The 20,008-nt window shown below is 40.6% G+C and overlaps 1 protein-coding gene across 4 annotated transcripts; it reads right to left on the bottom strand.

Moving 5' to 3' along the window:
• Positions 1-5,164: 5,164 nt before the first annotated feature.
• Positions 5,165-18,093, bottom strand: LOC310906577 (protein mono-ADP-ribosyltransferase PARP11-like). 4 transcript variants are annotated; one of them, XR_014589447.1, is made up of 9 exons: positions 17,764-17,864; positions 14,399-14,527; positions 14,180-14,300; positions 12,781-12,856; positions 11,759-11,831; positions 11,541-11,671; positions 7,782-7,933; positions 6,135-7,353; positions 5,165-5,648 (listed from the first exon to the last, which is right to left on the bottom strand). XR_014589447.1 is itself a non-coding variant. In XM_083855958.1 (8 exons), the coding sequence occupies exons 2-8, from the start codon at positions 14,522-14,524 to the stop codon at positions 7,040-7,042; spliced, it is 993 nt and encodes a 330-aa protein (XP_083712084.1). In that variant the 5' UTR covers positions 14,525-14,527; positions 18,066-18,093; the 3' UTR covers positions 5,165-7,039. The 4 variants fall into 4 exon arrangements, 3 of the variants coding, with proteins under 3 accessions (XP_083712084.1, XP_083712082.1, XP_083712083.1); XM_083855958.1 differs by lacking the exon at positions 17,764-17,864 and adding an exon at positions 18,066-18,093 and having other exon boundaries at positions 5,165-7,353; XM_083855956.1 differs by having other exon boundaries at positions 5,165-7,353.
• Between the last annotated feature and the right edge of the window lie 1,915 nt (positions 18,094-20,008).

The following is a 20,008-nucleotide window of genomic DNA, read 5'->3' as shown; positions in this document are numbered from 1 at the left end:
GTTTTCCCCCTCGGCCATCTTTCTGTGCTGCCACCACATGTGTGCTTCCTTTGGATGTTTGAGTTCAGTCAGGAGCTCCTTGTTCATCCATGAAGGCATCTTGACACTTTCTCTTGACTTCCAGGGTGTTGGGATGGAACATTCTCAGGCATAATGTATAATAAATTACCAAAAAATAAAAAGAAAAGTATTTCTTTCCATATAACCCGCATTAAAAATGTTTTCCTTCAGCCATGTGCAGCTCAGCATTGGCACATGAATAATTAGAGCTGTTGCATAAGCGGGCACTTTTTCCAGTAAGGCACCATCAGCTCCACAAGAAAGCATCAATTAACAGGTGTATTTGTGTGTACCAAAGTAAGGACATCTACACTGCCTATTTGCCCTGTCCCTCAGAAAACAGGGCAACTTTCTAACTCCAGCTCAGCAGTTGCTATCTCTTGTGGCTTTAAAGGAAACCAAGTGAGCTATCTAATACACAGTGACCTATTTCTTCCCTCTTAATACTGAATGTACAGTCTTCGTGCACGCTCGTGTCTATCATGCTCTTCCAATCCCTCTCCCTCAGGGCTAAGCAAACCCATTTCTGAAATATTAAAAACCACAACATTCCCAGGGGAACATTAAAACCAGTTTTTCATGTTGATATTTTTTTTCCTATCACATTTTACAGCCACGCTCTTCATATTTCTCAAACTGAAAAGAATTAGCATTTAATTTTTATTTTAAAAGAAAAACACCATTTTAGAATGTTTCCCTGTGAGGATGTGGAGCCAGCAGTACAGTAGAAAGACTCCTCTCTCAGTCTGTGCCATGATACAGTTCTAATTTTACTCAATATTCCACAGTTTGCTGAACCATAAACCAGTCTTTAAAACACTGTCACTAAAAATCTTGATCTTCTCTCCAAAGGGAAAGGTATCCTGGATCAAATCCAGCATTAATTATATACCGCCTTACCAATTCCCCCCACGTTTATGCTGAGGTGGTAAACTGTATTTTTGTCCACAAGCTGTCCATCTGTGATGAAGCATTACAGAGATTCCAGCCCTGAAGTGCACTGATAGCTCAAGGCTCTGTTAGACACATACCTTCCACTCAGGGATTTTCGGTTTAAATGAATACTCACTATAAAGGGAATTATGTTGTCTTATTGAATGCCATTCTCATAGATAGACTATTAAATTCTGTTCAGTGAGGGATTTTGTGCATGACAGAAAAACTTTCAGAAACTCACCACCTTTATGAGCATGCTTGTTAGAAACCTGTTTTTTTACAAAGAGACAGCACAGGTTTATATTCTGAATTTTGAAAATTTGTCATATTTACCATCATAGCAGCTAAAGTCCAAAAAAACAGGAGATTTACTGCAATACCTAATGTAACACACAACAGAAGACAGTTTCTTTCCAGAAATCAATTACTTCACGGAGCAGACAATTTAGAGCAATAGCAGTTTTCTCACATTTGTTAATGCAAACCGTAACATTTTTGCTCCTTTTGTCACACTACAGTGATTGACTAAATACAGTAAATTGATAACACACACTTGGCATGGAAGAGATGCAAAAACAAGATGTATGCCATGTCACTGGAGTGGGGATATTTCAGGAAGCATGGTGGCCCCATGAGAAGCCAGAAGCCAACCAGTTACGTTTACAGCAGACAGCAACACTTTGCTATCTCCATGCTCCTTGCAGCAGTGCTCAGAAGAGGGGCTGCAGCTACACCTCTCACTTCAGACAGCTCTGTATCATTTGTGCACCACTCCTCTAAGTCTGCTCTCAGCATGACGTGTCAAAAGACATGAAAATTTGACTACAAGTCCCCCGACTCTCCATCCAATACTCCATCCCACTGGGAATATATAAACATTGCTAAACATCCAGGAAGATCATCAGCATGAAAACTGAGTATAAAAAATTTAAAGGACAGATTTAAAGCAGTAATATTCTTATGTTCTCTCCCCTTCTTGTATCACTCCCCAGCCTCAGTGTACATGCACGTTCATACACCCTTTCACTTATGTAACCATTTTTCTCCCATTGATTCCCCCCCACCCCCAGCTTTTCCATCTCTTGTCCTTGCCTTATCCCATTGTTTTGGGTCATATTTCTCATACTAAAAATAAAAATCGAAACAATTAAAAAATATCAGTCTGGAGCTGCTATTTAAGTCACTCACATAAACATCCAGTAATTAGCTGATAGAGTATTGTCAGGCTACAGTATTTTCAACAGCTGTGCTAAAACAAAATCTGTGATGATAGTATTTGTATCAGCCAGTCCCTTTATAGAAATAAGTATTTTAAAAATAATCCCCCTAGTTAATACACAGACAATAACACAGTGTATCCAATATCCAATCATCCTTTGAAGGGCTTATTTGCCCCAGCTGTTCTCAGTTGGGATTACTTTCTTGGACAACTTTTACCAGCTCAAATGTGAAAAAAGATTGCATATATGAGCTACTTGGCCACCTCCAGGTCTGTAACCAAACACATCACTTAGTACAATAAACTGCATTAACGTATTCCCACTCCAAATTAGTTGTTAACAATGCTCCAGATATTTCATCTGATTCACTTTATGGCAACATGAATTCAAGCAAAGCATGGGAACAGGAAAAGGGAGGTGAGCAGGCCAAGGCCTTAGGCTCTTCCTGAAACCTGGACATGAGTCAGATACTCACTGCCTGTATTGGTTTATATATTACATTGCTTTATGAGTTCAAGAGAAGAAAAGTGTATCAGTGAAGAAGCTGAGTAAAGATAAGAAATATTTGAGGTTGTTCCTTTTAGTGTATGATTTAATTCCCTTAAAATTAAATTTGGCATTTATTGGCTAGAAGACAAACAGGAAATGGATGTAACTGATCTTGGCCTCAGCTTGGAAACATAATGTCATTTCCACTACCGGCCTTCCTGATTGGCACAGTCTCCAGACATGGACCCAGCAGCTTCCAAATGCTGATACATTTATTCTTTCTTATTTTTCTTTCATCCCTCTCTAATTGCAAAAATATTTTTCTAGAAAGGAAAACTCTGCAACAAAAACACCTCAAATATGTTCAAAGGCAACAGACAAAATACAAACACAGAAATGAATGACATTTCTAGTTAATAAAGTCAAAAGCTGAGAAGAGCATAGCTTCAGATTTGTTTCTAGCAATGATGTCACAATCTCTTTTGCAAAAGACTAAAAGTAGTAGCAGTAAATTAATCTTCGAATGTCTGCAAGTGAGTGTGCAAACAGCTAGAACCAGCTGGTTTGCAATCCTTAACATGACAGCAGTTTCAAACTCATACAGTTCACAGCACACAAGGAAGAGAAACTCATTTTATGGGTTTTTGTTTGTTTGTTTTTTGCTTATTGCAATATACACCAAAGACTCTCCTATTTCTACGCATTCAAGTGTGCCCTTTCCAATTAAAAAATCCACTCGAACATGCAACTTTCCCATCTTGGTGCTGCTCACCTTGGCTCTTGTCTATTCATTACCATAGGATTGAAATGTGACCACTCCAACCAAAGCCCCGAGTTAGGACAAACATGGCACTAAAATTGCTGGGTGTTATGTGGTGCAATTATCTGTATGAATATGTGGAAGGAGAGTGACTACTCCTCTACTTCCTTCTGACACAACAGGGACTATAAGAAAAGGAGGAAGCCAAGAACATATGGGAATAAACCTGGCTGACATGATAAGGGGGGCAGTGATGAGAACCAAATCTGGTCAGTCATATTAACGGATAACAGCATGTAAAAGCATGTGAAACTTCATTTCATCCTGGACTTTGGAAATGGTATTGGGGAATGGAACTAGGAGCAGTGCAGGAATCAATGGAGCTGTACACATATGGGGAAGGCAGAGTCAAGGAGAACAAAGGGGTTTAATTGAGAGGGGTGTAAGAGAGGCCAGTTGGCTTTAAAACGAGGCGAAGTATTCCATCTATCAGCCCCATAGTATTTTTTGTGACTTGTGAAGAGTACATGGCCATACTGGAGTAGGCCTGTGCTGTTTTGTGAGTCTGCTGTTTTAGACAATGCCTAAAAATAGTTACAACACTGATGAACATTTAAGTCACAGGAATTTTAAGACTGACATGTGCTCATCTTCCTGAAAGTAACTTTCACTATGTAGACTGCACAGACTCACTTGAGGCTTCCTGCTATGATCTTCTGTGCTGATAAAGGTTTAAAAATGGTGAGAGTTGTCCTCAAGCTGCCAGCTGAACCGGCATCCAATGCAGGCCTGAGTTTAAGTCACAGCTCCAGCTAGCACATCTAGCTTGGATGGGAGTGTATTGGGACAGATATTATAAAATAGAGCTGTATTCTTTTTTTCTCCCTTTGGATTCTAACTTAAAAACAAGAGTTTGTGCAAACTGACCTTGTAAATCAACTGGAGTGTAGAGAGACACTCTCCCAAACCACTCTGGATGAAATGAGCAATAATTGAGTACACACCAATTGTAAAAAACAAAGCTGGTCCAGGAGGCCAGTATGAGCTGATCTTATTTTCCTATGTCATCCTGAAGTGCTGTGCTCACGTGAAAACACTCTGCCACAAGAATAATTTTAGTAAGAAAGCTATATCTCAGACCAAGACACCTAAAGAGAATAACATGCTCTCTTGCACAGGTGTAAAACCAAAATGGAGAACAAAGTTCCACTACATGAAACAGTAATAGAAAATAGCAGGTTTCCTTCCCCAGAATCACACCAAGATCCCTTCTGTTTTCTTTAACACTCCAAGAAATTATTTTCCTCCCTTTCTTTCTCACCGTTCCTTTTATTAAGTCCAACTATTTCCTGTATTGGCTACTTGTACAGTTCTGGACTTTGCTTGCAATAATAATCGCTCTTCCCCTTGCCAGAGAAAGGACAGTTATTTTACAGACATCTTCAATAACAAAATTCATCAGCACAAAGTAGAACACATTGAACATTGAAAGAAGAGGTAAAACTTCAATTGTGCAGTAAGATTACGATTGTGCCATTCAATTCAAATTAAGCAGCAAACATACCACCACACAAACAACCAGAAAAGTCTCTGAGATCAGTAAAGATTGTGGTACTTTGTGTCCATGAGGTGCTAAAAAAGAAACTTGCGGTTTCTTAAACGAAAAGCATCAGTTTCAAAAGAAATAAAAGACCAAATCAAAGGAACAACAGCACATGTATTTGTTAGTTTCACAAAATGTATGCACAGTAGAATACTGTGTAATAATAAAAAGGATTCAGTAATACACAAATTCCCTGCGTGATTTGCTATTATTTTATACAATGTAGGGAACAAAGTGCCTTTTGCAGAGCTAGCATAGTAGTGAATCAAACACAAATCATACCTACAAGAGTAGAACCTAGAGTTCCCAACTGGGATCAGAAATCATACTTCCTAAAATAAAGGAAAATGCATTTTAGCCCTAAATGGTTTAGGGGCAGGAAAATTGCCATGAAATTACAAATAGAAACAGATACAACTTTTGCAAGATCCACTGACAGACAACAATAACAGCACTCAGGAGAAGGAAGAGATATTTGTGTCCTCAGTTACGATGCGAGAGATGTCGTCACCTTCTGCTTCCAGTTCCACCGGTTTAGTATGACTTTGAGCAGACTTGGTCATGCCAGCAGCTGCAGTGCCTTTAAATACAATACATTTTAAACACAGCCTTTGATCCAAAAAGTCCATTAACAATTCTATAACAAACCAACACAGATCATTCTACATCTGCCACAATTATATACCGATTCTACAGGGACTTGTTACTGGCCATAGCCAAAGAAAAAGCCTGCAAAGGTTTCAACTTTGACTTTGTCCATTGGTGCTACTTAGGTCCTTTAACAAAGGACACTAGGAAGACAATTCCATAGCAAATCATTTCACATGACAGTGCATTTCACTGTAATAGCCCCTTCCTCAGCCTCCTCATATGTTTAGGCACTCAGGTTTGTTCTTTACCCAAATACAGTCTTTTTTTCTCTTTCTACATGTGAAAAATACTCTTTAACTTTACAACCATACCAGTTATGAAAATCTGGTCTACACAACTGTTACTGAAAACTTTCTATTATAGTGTTTAAAAACCTAAAGGATGGCATCTTTTGAAATTTTTCTTGTTTGTTTACCTGTATTCTTTCCAGTTAATCTAAACATTTGTCTTCAGTAACACCAAGTGTATGAGCACTGAGTGTGTCTTAAACTCTGACCAGACAGGAATCACAGCAGCACATGAATCCTGTAACAACATGGCAAAAATTCCATAGGATAAGAACTGAGAAAGGTGTGTGGCACTGCTGATACCCCAACAATGAGCCAAACAGTTACATACCAAGCAACTAACAACCACAAGTTTATGGGCATCATTTCCATCAAAACCAACGGTCAAATCCTACTGCAAGGGCTTTGTTATTTTCCCAGTATATAATTGAAGCTTACAGTAAAATGTACATAAAGTTAAACCTGACAGTTTGTTGAACTTTATCTGGAGGAAACTGATGAAGGAGCTGTAGATTATTTTTTTTTCTTTTGGTTTAGAATCCAAATTAAGAGACCTCCAAACAAAGTAACACGTACAGAACACAGACACACAGACAAACACATACACATATAGCCATGTCCCCTGGGGTTTTGCTGTTGTTGCTCTTACTTTATGTTTTATAGGCAATCTTTATAAAAGATTAGTTTCATCATATGCATACTATATCAGAGGCATATTTCTACCACTTTTAATATACTTTAAGAAATCAAAACATAAATCTTGCCTTTGAAAACTTACCAATGTTCAATGTATTTAAGGCTCACTAAGCAACTTCAGATTTGTAATAGTCTCTACATTTGAAAAACGCACTAGTAAAGTTTACAGATTTTTAAAAACAGTTCACCAGTCTCTCTTAAATATTTAATAGCTTTCCTCCTCCACAAATGTATGCCAGCTTTTCCTTCACCTCTTTCATGCATCATGTTTTTATGTTGTTGTCTTTACAAAAGGAAGAAAAATATCAAAAAACCACAAGCAATATTTAGTTCAAACTTAACAAAATTCTATTAAGTACTCAGGGTAGATTTGGTTGGCATCGAAGATGACAAAGATCTTTGGGTTCCAGGTATTATCCACACAGCTGTCATACAAGTTCACAAAGCTTCCATCTTTTGAAGGAGGCCTCATGTATTTTGAGTCACCGCCAATATAGTCACCAGTTAATACACGAGCAAGAAACATGACTTTATCTGGTCTATGCAGATGAGGCTGCAGGTTCACACCATGAATCTGGAAAGTATCTCCATGCTTCATGCTCTCTTTGCAGAAATGGCTGGAATATGATGCATCTCTTGCAAAATAGGTCCCTTTTAAATAAAAACATAGAAAATTTGATGATGCTCTTACCATGACAATTTGACTATCAAAGCATAGCTATCAAGATGATGAAAAATGTCAGTTCTTTTATGTTCATTAGCAATTCTTTTTTTGTTGTTAATTGTTATATTATGACAACACAACCAAATATTTTTAGTGCTAACATCTTAGCAGGGAGACTGTCTTGTGATCAACACTGCATTACTGGGCATCCCTTCCCCATGCTCCCTGGCCCTGCCAGCCACTTGTGACAATTACATTCCTTACTGCATCCTTAATTACACTTGCCATAAAAGCAGAGCTGTATTAAACAGCTTTTGGGTAAACACAAGGCATGCATCACAAAGTACATACTACAGGGAACACTTAATGTTGAGCTGTTAACACTACCACTGTTGTATGTGACAGCAGTATTTACCTTTTCCATACACAGCAGCATGCATCCCATTTATTCTCCAGTCAAAGTTATGAATACATATTGCTTCTACAAATTCATTACTGGTGCCATGAAACAACATCTGTTCATTAATTGTTGGGACACCTCTTTTCTTCTTCAGTTGAGCTTTTTTCCTATAGAAAACACAAAATAAATACATCAATAAGCACATAATAAATAAACAGGTGTAAAACCACACTAAATTACTACTGTGAAAACACTGCTGAGGATACAGACCTAACACATTCCACTTTACGAGCACCTAGATGACTCTAGTTTTTAAACAGGTCAGAATTCTTAAGGTACATATTTAGAAATCACACATCTCTGAATGGCATAGGACTATTTCCCGACATAGTCTAAGATTTGGAAAAAAGGTCTTCCTACACCAATTTTATCAACATTGTTCACGTGTTACTAGCTTCAGTGTGGTAATTTTCTGCAGATACATGTTTAAAAGAAAGTTAATTTTGTACATTTTGTTTCCTCCACAGACTTTAATAGTGGAAGAGATAACAAAGTTGGTAGATTATAAAGCACTATTACCTAGGCAAACCAGCAAAAACTGACCTAAGGGCTAGTTATGCTGAACATTTGAAATTTCTTCAATCAGCAGCCCTCTGTTGTTGGCTGTTGATCTCTGACAATATACAAAAGTAGCCTCAAGTAACTTTTCTTGAAACAGGGGAATGGAACAAATTTACAGAAAAAGTGCATAATCAATTGTCAAAAGATGTTCTGTAACAGTCCTTTACTATCTCTGACCAGTTCATTTCATAAAGCCAATTTGGAATTGTCATTAAGATGGGAACTATTCTAAGAGGCAAATGTGTTCTGACTACTACAGTGATGCAAATAATGATTCAAGCAATGATCAAATGTAATCCCTGTCTTATCGATTAAACAAAATACTTTTCCAAACCCATAAAAGTGTAACTAGTAATTGTTCCTCCTAAGCAGTAGAGTATACTGGGCCCACTGGCAAGCTGCTTGTGCAGAATGCAGAAATGCCACAACAGGACACTTTGGTAGTTTGGAACAGAAATTGAGGAGTCCAACTGTTCTAAAAAGCCTCATCTTCACACCTTCCACAGGCAGTGACAAGATAATCCAGTTCAACAAAATTAAGTTGATCCAGCACTGTGAAAATTCTCAGCCAATTCACTCAAAAAAAGGCAAAACCTACAGCAAAACTAAATATCCAGATATGGCCCCTTTGTACCTATGTAAGCACGTAAGTTTTTTCTAAAACTGGTCAGCAATCTCCCTGACCAACACCTTTTTTTGCTTGTACTCCTCAACAACTCTAAACTGAGACGCTAGACAAAGCATCATCTGCTCTTTTCAACTTTCCTCCCTGGGACACTAAAAGAAGTGAATTTGTATGTATTACTTCTTCATAATATACTACCATAATTTCTTCACCAGTGAGTGGAAGCCTATAGCACTGTCTTGTGAGCCAAGGGCAGGACCTGGCATTTTACCTTTTTGAATTTCACTCAGTTTGCCTCAGCCCACAGATCCAGCCTGTCCAGATCCCTCTGCAGAGCCCTCCTGCCATCCAGCAGACCAACACTCCCACCCAGCTTGGTGTCTCCTGCAAACTGACTGAGGGTGCCCTTGATCCTCTTGTCCAGACCACAGACAAAGATACTAAAATAGGACCAGCCCCAACACTGAGCCCTGGGGGACCCCACTGGTGACCAGCTGGATGTAGCTCCATTCACCACCTCTCCCTGGGCCTGACTCTCCAGACAGTTTTTTACCCAGCAAACAGTGCACCTGTCCGAGCCATGAGCAGCCAGATTCTCCAGGAGAATGTTATGGGAAAACAGTGTTGAAGGCTCTACTGAAGTCCAAGTAAAAAATAACTGCAGCCTTTCCCTCATCCACTTAGTGGGTCACCCTGTCATAGAAGGAGGTGAGGTTGGTCATCAAGCAGCACCTGCCCTTTCTAAACTTACCCTGGCTGGGCCTGACCCCTGGTTGCCCTGCAGATGCTGTGTGATGGCACTGAGGATGAGCTGTTCACTGACCTTCCCTGGCACTGAACTCAGTCTGACAGGTCTGGACTTCCCTGGATCCTCCTTCCAATCCCTCATGAGCATGGGCATCCCATTTGCCAACCCCCAGCCAACTGGGACCTCCCCAGTGAGTCAGGGCTGCTGGTAAATGGTTCAAAGTATCTCAGCAAGCACTTCCCCAGCTCCCTTGGTACCCTCCAGTGGATTCCATCCATCCCCATAGACTTGTGTGGGGTAGCAAGTTTCATTTTCTCTTAAATTACAAGGGCTGCGTTTTGCTCCCTGTTTCTGTCTACCAGCTCAGGGTCTGGGTGCCCAGATAACAACTGGTCTTACTATTAATGCCTTTGTTGCCTCAGTCTTTTCCTCATCTTTGTCACTATGTTTCCACCACATCCAGTAAGGGATGGAGATTCTCTATAGCCCTTCTTTTGTTGATGATTTATTTAAAAATATTTTTTTATGGCCTTTTACGGCAGTGGCCAAATTAGGTTCTAGTTGGGCTTTGGTCCTTCTAATTATTCTCCCTGCAAAACATCTCAACATTTTTTACTCCTCCTGAGTTGCCTGCCCCTTCTTCCCAAGGTCATAAACCCTGTTTTTTGTCTGAATTCCAGCCAAAGTTCTCTGTTTAGCCAGGATGATCTTATTCCTCAACTACTTGTCTTTCAGCACATGGGGACAGCCTGCTCCAGAGCCTTTAGGGTTTCCCTCTTGGAGAGTGTCCAGCCCTCCTGGACTCCTTTGCCCTTCAGGACTGCATCACAAGGGACTCTGTCAAACAGTCTCCTGAACAAGCCAAAGTTTGACCTCTGGATGTCCAAGGCAGCAGTTCTGCTGACCCTCTTCCTTACTCCACCATGAAAAAAAGGAAACAACTAAAAGTAGGATAACTCTCTTAGCCATTAACATATATAAGGAATTTCAGTTCCTCACACACGTTAATGATATAGCTTTAAATTAACAATAAATGAGATATCTTTTTAAAAAATCATGTAACTCATCCAAGATTTTAGTATACATCTGGCTAGGTATTTTCTCACTCTTTAACTTAGTCTAGATTATTTTATTAGTGTAAAACATCTTTAAACCTTCTGATATGTACTTCCTCCTACAAGATACACAAATAACTTTTCACCAAAAAATAAGTGGACACCAAACTGGGCACTTCCTACTTCTTCCAGGCCAGCACAATATAAAGAGGGAAAAGCCAAGAACTTAGAACAAGGTTTTGTAGCACATTAAACTTCAAAGAAATTGCATGAATATGTGTTAATTAGACATTTAATTGTCCCTGTGCAATAAAATTGAGAAATTCAACAGGACTGAAATGTTCATTTGCTTTGTTCAGTAAAAATTAAAATAATACACATTTCTCGAGGATTCATTTTACAAAAAGTTAATTTTTGTTCTTACTTCATTGTCAGGATCATGGGCATCGACCACACAGATACTCTAAAGATCTTAAATACATTATCTGTGCTACAGATTTATCTGATTCATTTCTACAAGTATTACATTTCTGCACCTGTAGAAGCTACACAGTCTTGAAAATTAAATTTTAAATAAAGAGAAATGAAAAATAAGAAAATTTTTTAAAGTTAAAAAGTAACAAAAATTCATTAATAATAAAAACAGTAAATATATTTCTGCTGCATCACTTAAAACTTTTTTCCGTTAACAATCCTAAAACTGTTGGTTTTAGAAATAATCTCACCTGCAAAAAAACTCCCACAAGTCTAGATTTTGTATTCTCTTAATTCTTTTAATTCGGTGGCTATCCATTGTTTTTCCAAAGAGACTAGAAACTTCATTATATTCATTTGTTTTCTTTTGCAATGGAATAAGCTGGAAAAAAAGAGGTTAGTGCGATTTCAATTCAATGCATTATTTCATTGTCACATGTTTTTGACCAAGTTCCATACCAACTCTTACCTGGTAGGGCTCCTCAGTATTTACATTCTCCCAGTGGGAAGGCATAGGGATAGCCTCATTTTCACAGATGAAACTTCAAACAAAAAAGGTAAAAGCACATCACTTCAAAGACATGAGGCACTTTCTTCCTGTCAAACTCCTGCTCCAAACAGCACAGTATGCAAAAAAAGCAAACCCCCATGAAGTTCATACAGAGCTACTAAAAAAAAGTAGTTTAAGCACATGCACTACATATTAAAACTTAATACTGAGACTAAAAGAAGGAATCTCCTGAAAGTAAAGAATGTCACCACATGGAAATAAGAATACTGAACGCAATTATTAATATTCAAAAAACAAAATAAACTGCCACATCATTGTCTGCACTATTTAGCAAATATCTACAGAAAAAAACATTGACACTTCAAAATCACAGGTCTTCTTGAAAGTCAGTAGGAACAGACTGCTACTGCATTTCTTATGGCAAATGACAGATTTCTTTTTGAATGTATAACCACACTACAATTCAGAACTAAATCTTTTCTCAGAAGCTATTTGGGGGGAAAAAAACCCACATATCCCTGGCACTCAATTTCACCTGTGGTAGTAAAACTGCATAGCTCAGTTTAATGTTTAGTGAGTTCCAGATTTACATCAGCTCAGCTTTACATCTAATGAATGAGCAAATGGTTAGAAACTGACAATCTAAAGCAATTAGACTCATAAAAGACTTGTTACAACACGATTTTTTAAACTCTAAGTCATTTTACAGTACATGAGTAAAATACAGGCACGGCATATAACTCAATTTTTTTTTTTTTTTTTTTGCTGTTAGAACAACACTTCTAAATAATTTATGGAGTCAATGGATTCCATTTTTTGGAGCTGCTTCCCTGCAGCAATTCTGATTCAACAGGTATTCAGAGCAAGTGACTCCAAAAGTAAATAAATATAAACAGTACAGATAAAACACTTTTGTTTTATTTTACTTAGAAGAATCAAGAATGAAAGAAAAATAAGGAGTCTTCCTCTTATTTCCTTACCTGAATGAATTGATTGCAAAGGGAGCTCGCTTTATTGGACGTTGTTTAAGGGTAGTTAGGTTGATTTGTTTCATCACTGAGCATAAAACAAGAATTAGGATGAAATTTTTGGGAATTCATCTACAGCATATGAAACATTTAAGTGTCATTTTTAAAAAGAATGTTACTACACCCTAAGTACCTTGACAGGAATTTCAACAAGTAACAAATGAGCATTTTCAATAAAAGCCTCTAAATACATTGCCATTTATATGAGTTGGCAGACTGTCCAAATATTACACACAAAAAAATTATTTTTAAAATATCCATCTATCATTCGGCCCCACTAAATCACAGTCAAAACTTCCACTGACTTGAATGGGATGACAAAGAATACACTATCCTTAGTGTAAGACATTATGACCTAAAGACAGTAACATGTGATCAGAGAGGTGCTAAATTTCATACTGATGGTTATAAGATCAAGGCCACTCAGAAATATACAACAGGCTCTTCATTCATACTCCTCAAGAATGAGGTGTTGGTGTTAAATGGTTTTTAACATTTGTTTATAGTGTTTTTATTCTGCACACAAAACATATTTTTTAATAAAAAGACATTTCAACACAAGTAAGCACAGAATTCCTTGTATTGTCAGATACCACTTTAGTGCCAGTACATTGCTGTTTTACTCAGTCCTCACTTTCTGTATTTGAACAATTTGAAATTTGAATACATATACTGGAATATGTATTTATTTCCTTCATTTCCTATATTTAAGCATACAGCGGTTTTGTAATTTAATCAGAAAATAAACCAGCTATGGATAGAAAAATTATTTTAAAAAGTTACTAGAACACACGTTAGAACAAAGAACAGATTGCATTTATTATTAGTTACACACATTAGAAACCTATAATACTCTCTAATTTACAGGAACAGCATAAGCAAGATCTTTACAATCTACTTGTCTATCTCCTTGTCATTCTGAGAAGAGAACAAGGTTCAACTACCTGCTGAATTATTAAATCACTTTGATGCCCGTATTTTGCAGGAAGCCTCCTTTATAGCAATTTTCCTTATACAGACTGAATGGAAGAGGTTTTCCAAACTTACAGGCAGCTGCACATTAAAGAAAAAGGGTCAAGAGATGTATCCTACATGCCACCTGCAGCTGAAGCAAGCAGCAGGAACACAATGGAGTGCTATCAAACAAAACATGCTACTTCATTAATAAACTACACAAAAAATGTAACAGGGCAGCTGTTTCTAAAACCTCCTATGTACTTTCCAGTAAAGAAGACATTCTTAATCATGTTTTCACACCAGATATGAGGATAATAACCTGCTGAAAGAACAAATATGCTGGTGTATCTGAGACCTTCTATTGTTTAAATTTACTCTTTGGAGAGACACATACCTGCAAAGTCCAGTGTGTAGTTAAACTTTGCCGTGGTAAAAGACAGAGATCCATGAGGGTCTGCCCGGAAACTCCTTTCAATGTCTTCACTGCTAATAGAGCAGTGACTGTTTGAGTCGGTCTTCAAAACAAAAGAAAAAACACATTAAGGCAAACTCAGCCACAGGTAATTTGCTGTATGGAATCCATCAGAGGCAATATACCTTCATAGGTCTTTACCTGAAACATATGCCATTTACCACACTCAGCCAAATAAAACCAGCCCCACTGGGTATCGGAGGTATCCATGTCTTCAACTGAATTTTCCACCTTTGCAAACACATCTTCTGATGGTCCTTGAAACATTTCCTGAAACATCCATACACAAAAAAAAAAAAGTTTAGATAGTTTTATAAAAAAAGCAAAACAAAGTGCATTTGCAATAACTACAAAAAAAAAAAAAAAAAAAAAAAAAAAAAAAAAAAAAAAAAAACCAAAAAAAACACCTATCAGGCTGAGGACAGATCTGTTCCTTCTTTTCCAGAGAAAAATTATCCATTTACTTCTTATCCAGCTTATCCAGTATTATCCTTTAACTTAGTTAAACACTTTCAAAATTATCTTAATTGTCTGTAAAGTGTGACAGCAAAGGCAAGAGCTATAGGCTTTACGCAATCAGAGAGGTGCTAAATTTCATACTGATGGTTATAAGATCAAGGCCACTCAGAAATATACAACAGGCTCTTCATTCATACTCCTCAAGAATGACGTGTTGGGGTTACATCCAACAGCTTGATGCAAACATCTACTAGGTACTCACCAGCAGTGAACAATTCAGACTGGAAATCAAGTTGTAAGAAAAAAAAACAAAAAAAACCCAACTAAGATAAATAATATAATTATTTAACTCTGCAAGACCACAGTAGATTATTCCTTCACACTGCATGAAGAATTTTCCCCCTAATGCATCCACTTAAAAATGACACAGTAAATTCCTGGTACTTTGTACTTCTATTTACAGAGAAGGTTCACACCAAAAGCAAGAGTGGCTCCCACACAAGCAATGACTACCACAAATTGGGTTTCTGAAGGATGGAAGAAAAATAACTCGGGAAAGAATATAGCAGAGGTCTACAAAATCATGACAAAACCAAATAGGGAATAAAGAATCACATCTTCTTCTGACATACAGAGAAGACACCAATTGAAGGATGCACATGTCAAGTTCAAAGTAAGTGAAAGGAAAACTTCATGAACCAGATGGTAACCTATAGAATTTCTTTTCATGGCATGGTGTGGATGCTGGAAATTTACGGAAGTTCAAAAAACAGCTGAACAAGTTTAAGCCTACCAAGAGCTACGCCAGAATACCTTTAGAAGAACAGTCCCTGTCAGAATTCAGCTCATTCTGTGTTCGTCAATAAAATTCTGAAAGTGCTCACATCTATTTGCATATATTTCCTAACGTGTCAACTTCCTGCAAAAACCTCCCCAGGCAAAAATTCTAAGTAAGTTTCAGGGAATCTTTCAGAGAAAAAAAACTTGCCCTGCATCCAGAAAAGGTCAGCAATTCATCCACTCTGTTTAAGCAAAATGCTGGCACTCTTCCCAAATAGGTCCTCAAGTTCACTTTTTCTTCCAAGAAGGGAAACAACACTCCCCCCCCCAACACAAGTCAAACAATGTGCAGTTAATATCCTGGATGTTTCAGTTGTTTCCTGGTCACTTCAACCCAGAAAAAATAGAGACCTGAAGAAGACAAATACTGGAGATTAAAAGTAGGCATCCTGGTTCTGGCCAGCAGTTCAGAGCAGGAGGCACTTCTAGCACTGCCCTTCACCCCCATTTTTCCCAAGCTAGTATTTCTGTAGTTGTTTGGGGAAAAAAAAAAAAAAAAAAAAAAAAAAAAGTGAGAAACCTCTTTTTGATCACAGCTAGGGGCTGTACTCTAATCATCAAAAGCTCCAAAGGGTACAAAAATCTAGAGGCTTAGAGACCAGGGGAATCATAAGTGAACCTCCCAAACATCACTGAATTGCAGAACCTGAGGACAAACCTACTTCAGTGCAAATGGAAGCCTACCCAAGGCAAACATGTATGGATTGCTGCCTCAAGTTCAAGCAGCACTACACAAAAGGTTCATCAGCTGCACAGAAAAAGTATTTTGAAAGAGAAAAGAAAACCATTCCCTGCTTCAGAGGGCATCTGTCAACATCTCTTCTATTATCCACAGCAACACAGCCACAGAGCCTACATCCACTTGGTGTTAAAAGCAACACCTTCCGAAGGAAATCTTTACCTTCAATTTGATTCTTCCTCTTGGATAAGAATTTGACTTACGTTCTATCCTACTGAGAGCAGGCAGAAGTAGTCTGCACCTCTTCAAAGCTGAGGAAAGCAATTCAGGCTTTTCTTGGTAAGGTTCTGTTTTCCTCACATTCCCATTAAAATGGTCAGCTCAGCTCCCTCCCAGCGTTACTCCAGGGCCTGGACTCTGATCATTCAAATCAGTGATGCCTTTTGAACAAGAGGACATGTCCTGACAAGCAGAGAAGGCATGATTATCTGTGCCTGCCAATACACTTAGTGTCCTCCAGTGGCATCTCAGCCTCCAGAATAAAACATTTACTAAGGAGATAGATATTCCCACGGCTTTCAAAAATCTTACATTCAATCCACGTATATTACCCTCATCACAAAGTCTAGGGTGAGCAAGTAGACTCCAGGATACTTTAGCAGTATGGAGGAAAGACCTGAAGGCATGAACATGTAAAGCCGTAAAAACAAGAGAACTGTTCTCAAAGGTGACACAAATCCAAAATGTTTGAGGGAATTACTGATTAATTCAAAATCAAACGCACACCATTTGTAAGTATCAGGTAGCATTTTGAGAAGAGTCTCAATTCCCATCATTAGCACTGTTTCTACTGGTCCAGGAGCTACCAGAACAGCTCAAATTATACAAATTTCATAGGAAAAACATCCTCCTGAACAAGAATAGCACTTGTGTGCTGTGACTGAATGGCTTTTCTACTACTGGCAATGCATTTCCTCTTTTTTCCAGAAGTACTTTATGTTGGACTGACAGACACACTTTACAGTATGTACACCCACAGAATGCTTTGGGTTAGAACTTTAAGAGCATCTGGTTTCAATCCTCCTGCCATGGGCAGGGACACCTTCCACTGGACCAGGCTGCTCCAGATCCCATCCAACCTGGCCTTGAACACTCCCAGGGATGGGGCACAGCTCTCTAAGCAACCCATGCCAGGGTCTCAGCACCCGGATGACAACAAACACAGCAGCATCCCAAAGGACTGCTCTGTCCGGATTCCTGCGCTGCCTGCTTCTCTTGGCACATCGAGCTTTATTGCCAAAGGCTCTCCACACACAAACATCGAGTTGGTACAGCACCCTGCTAGGAAGGCAGGCAGGGCTAAGGGAACCTCTGGCTCTTCCTTAGACAACACGACACCTGATAAGGAGACTTGCCTGAGGTGAGCCCGCAGGGCCCGTGAGGGGAGGCGAGGAGAAGGAGCAGCCCCAGTACACAGGGGACACACGGTGGCACGACAATGCCCTTCCCCACCTGCGCCCCCACGCACCCGCTCCGTGCTGCCGGGGACCACCGCCGCAATCACGCCCGGAACCGCCCCCTCCACAGCCGGATCCATGGCGGATCAAGGGCACGGCCCGGCCGCCGGGCCGCGCTCGGAGCCACCACCACCGCTCCCACAGGCACCGCCTCCCTCCCCCGTGTCGGTGTCCGTGCCCGTGCCCGTGCCCGGGCTGCCGGCAGGGGGGGCGCGCTGCGGTGAGTGCGGGCGGGGCGGGCGGCCCGTGGGGCCGGGGCGCGGCGCGGGGGGAGGGGCGGCAGCGGCGGCCGTTCCGCCCCGCCCGCACTCACCGCAGCGCCCGCCCGCGCGCGCCCGGCGCGCTCCCGCAGGCCGCCCCGCGCGGGCCGCGCGCGCACGGGGCCCCGGCTCCGCTCCCGGCGCTTCCGTTACCGGCGGGACGAGGTGGGCGGGGCCAGCGCCCGCGGTGGGCGCGCCCCATTGGCCCGCTGGGGGTGGGCATGCAAATGAGCGCGGGGGCGGGGCGGGGCGGGGCTGGAGCCGCTGCCGTGAGGGGCGGAGGGGACGGGGCGGGATCAGGGTCAGGGCCCGGAATTGGGCTCGTCCCTGTGTTCCCACAGTACAGCGCTAATGCCGGCACAGGCACAGGCACAACACCAGCCCCAGCACCACTCCCAGTCCCAGTGCCAAAAGCAGTCCAAACACCTCTTTCACTACCAAGACCAGTACCAGGCCAAGCTCCAGTATCAATACCACTGCCTGTGCCAGTGGCAGCACCAGTTCCAATCCGAGCACTGGCCCAAGTTCCAGCAGCAGTCCCAGTTCCAAAACCAGTCCAGGTACCTGTACCAGTACTAAAACCAGTACCAGGCCCAATTCCAGTCCCAGTCCAAGCACCAGTCCCAGTACCAGTATCAATCCCAGTTCCAGTCTCACTAGCAGCACCAGTACCAGTATCAATGCCAGTTCCAGCTCTGGTACCAAGAGCTGTTCAGGTACCTGTCCCTGTAGCTGTACGAATACCAGGCCCAGTTCTAACCCCAGGATCAGTGCCAGTCACAGTTCTAGTTCCAGTGCTGGTACCAGTAACAGTCCCAGCCCTAGTTCCTGTACCGGTACCAGCCCTTGTGGTACCAGTGCTGTGACACCATGCTGGTGCCAGGCACGGCAGCAGATGTGACAATCACACCATGCACGGCCCAGGTCACACGGGGCAAAGAGGGCAGCAATAAGAGGCTGCTTCAGGCACTCAGGGCCCTTGGGCAGCTTTATGCCACAATGAGGTCTGGAAGCAGCAACAGCAGCCCCAGGACCGGTCAGTAAGAGAAGCCACAGTGCTGAGCGTAGATGGCCCCAGCCCTTTGGTGCCTACGGTCCAGGAGGGGAGCTACTGGGTGGAGAAGCTGGCAGTGACACCAGCTACAGCACTCTGCACTCAGCCAGTAACTTCCAAAACAAAGGCAGTCTTCATACATGTGTGCAGTCACTGCAACACATCCTGCAGTGGAGGATTTTCATTGAGCAGCATGCCAAGAACAACACAGGTGGAATGAAAATGATTAATTTCTCCAATTCTGAGGGAGTGTCAAACAGGATGTTTATCCAGATTCTGGCTGTGCTGACCTTGCCTCTGAATATAGAGTTAGAAAAGGTTATTTATTTGAGTTAAAAAGTCAAGCAGCCCATGGTGAATCACAGGAGGTATTTCACTGGTATGAATACAATGCTTCTGGAATAAAGGAGCTTTCTGGAACTAGAGCAATCTTTTTTCATGCTGGTTGTACTGACATTGTTGGAAAACACATGAAGTTTGTTGGGACGTGTATCCTGCCTTGCTTAATGGATCTATATAGAGGTTAGCAGCAAGGAAGGATTCTGTTACCACCTTAGCTGCTGAATGTCTATTGAACATCTTTTTTTATTGAAAAGATGCTAACAGTGCTTTAGGTCTAATGTGCTCCTCTTTGAGTCATCTATTTCTATTGCTATTGCTGTCATGTATTTTTGAAATAAGGGTCAGGCTTTTCACAGAATTTGTGTATTTGAAGTTACAGTAGCACAATGCACAGCTTTCTAGCAGCCAAAAGTTTTAAAGAGGTTTCTGTTTAAAACTCTGAAGTGTTTCTATGCCTTGAAGTGTGGGATACAGCTGAGATTTTTGCTGTGTGTTTCTTCCCTTTCTTTGAATGTTTAGACTGATAATTAATAATGGAGCATAAACCTCTCTTGAGATAATATCTTCATAGCCTGTTATGAGAGTATTCTTAGGAAGCTA

This window comes from Zosterops lateralis, assembly GCF_965231275.1.
Source record: "Zosterops lateralis genome assembly, chromosome: 2".
Classification (NCBI taxonomy): domain Eukaryota; kingdom Metazoa; phylum Chordata; class Aves; order Passeriformes; family Zosteropidae; genus Zosterops; species Zosterops lateralis.
The sequence above is the reverse complement of the archived record's forward strand: the minus strand, read 5'-3'. Positions and strand labels throughout refer to the sequence as shown.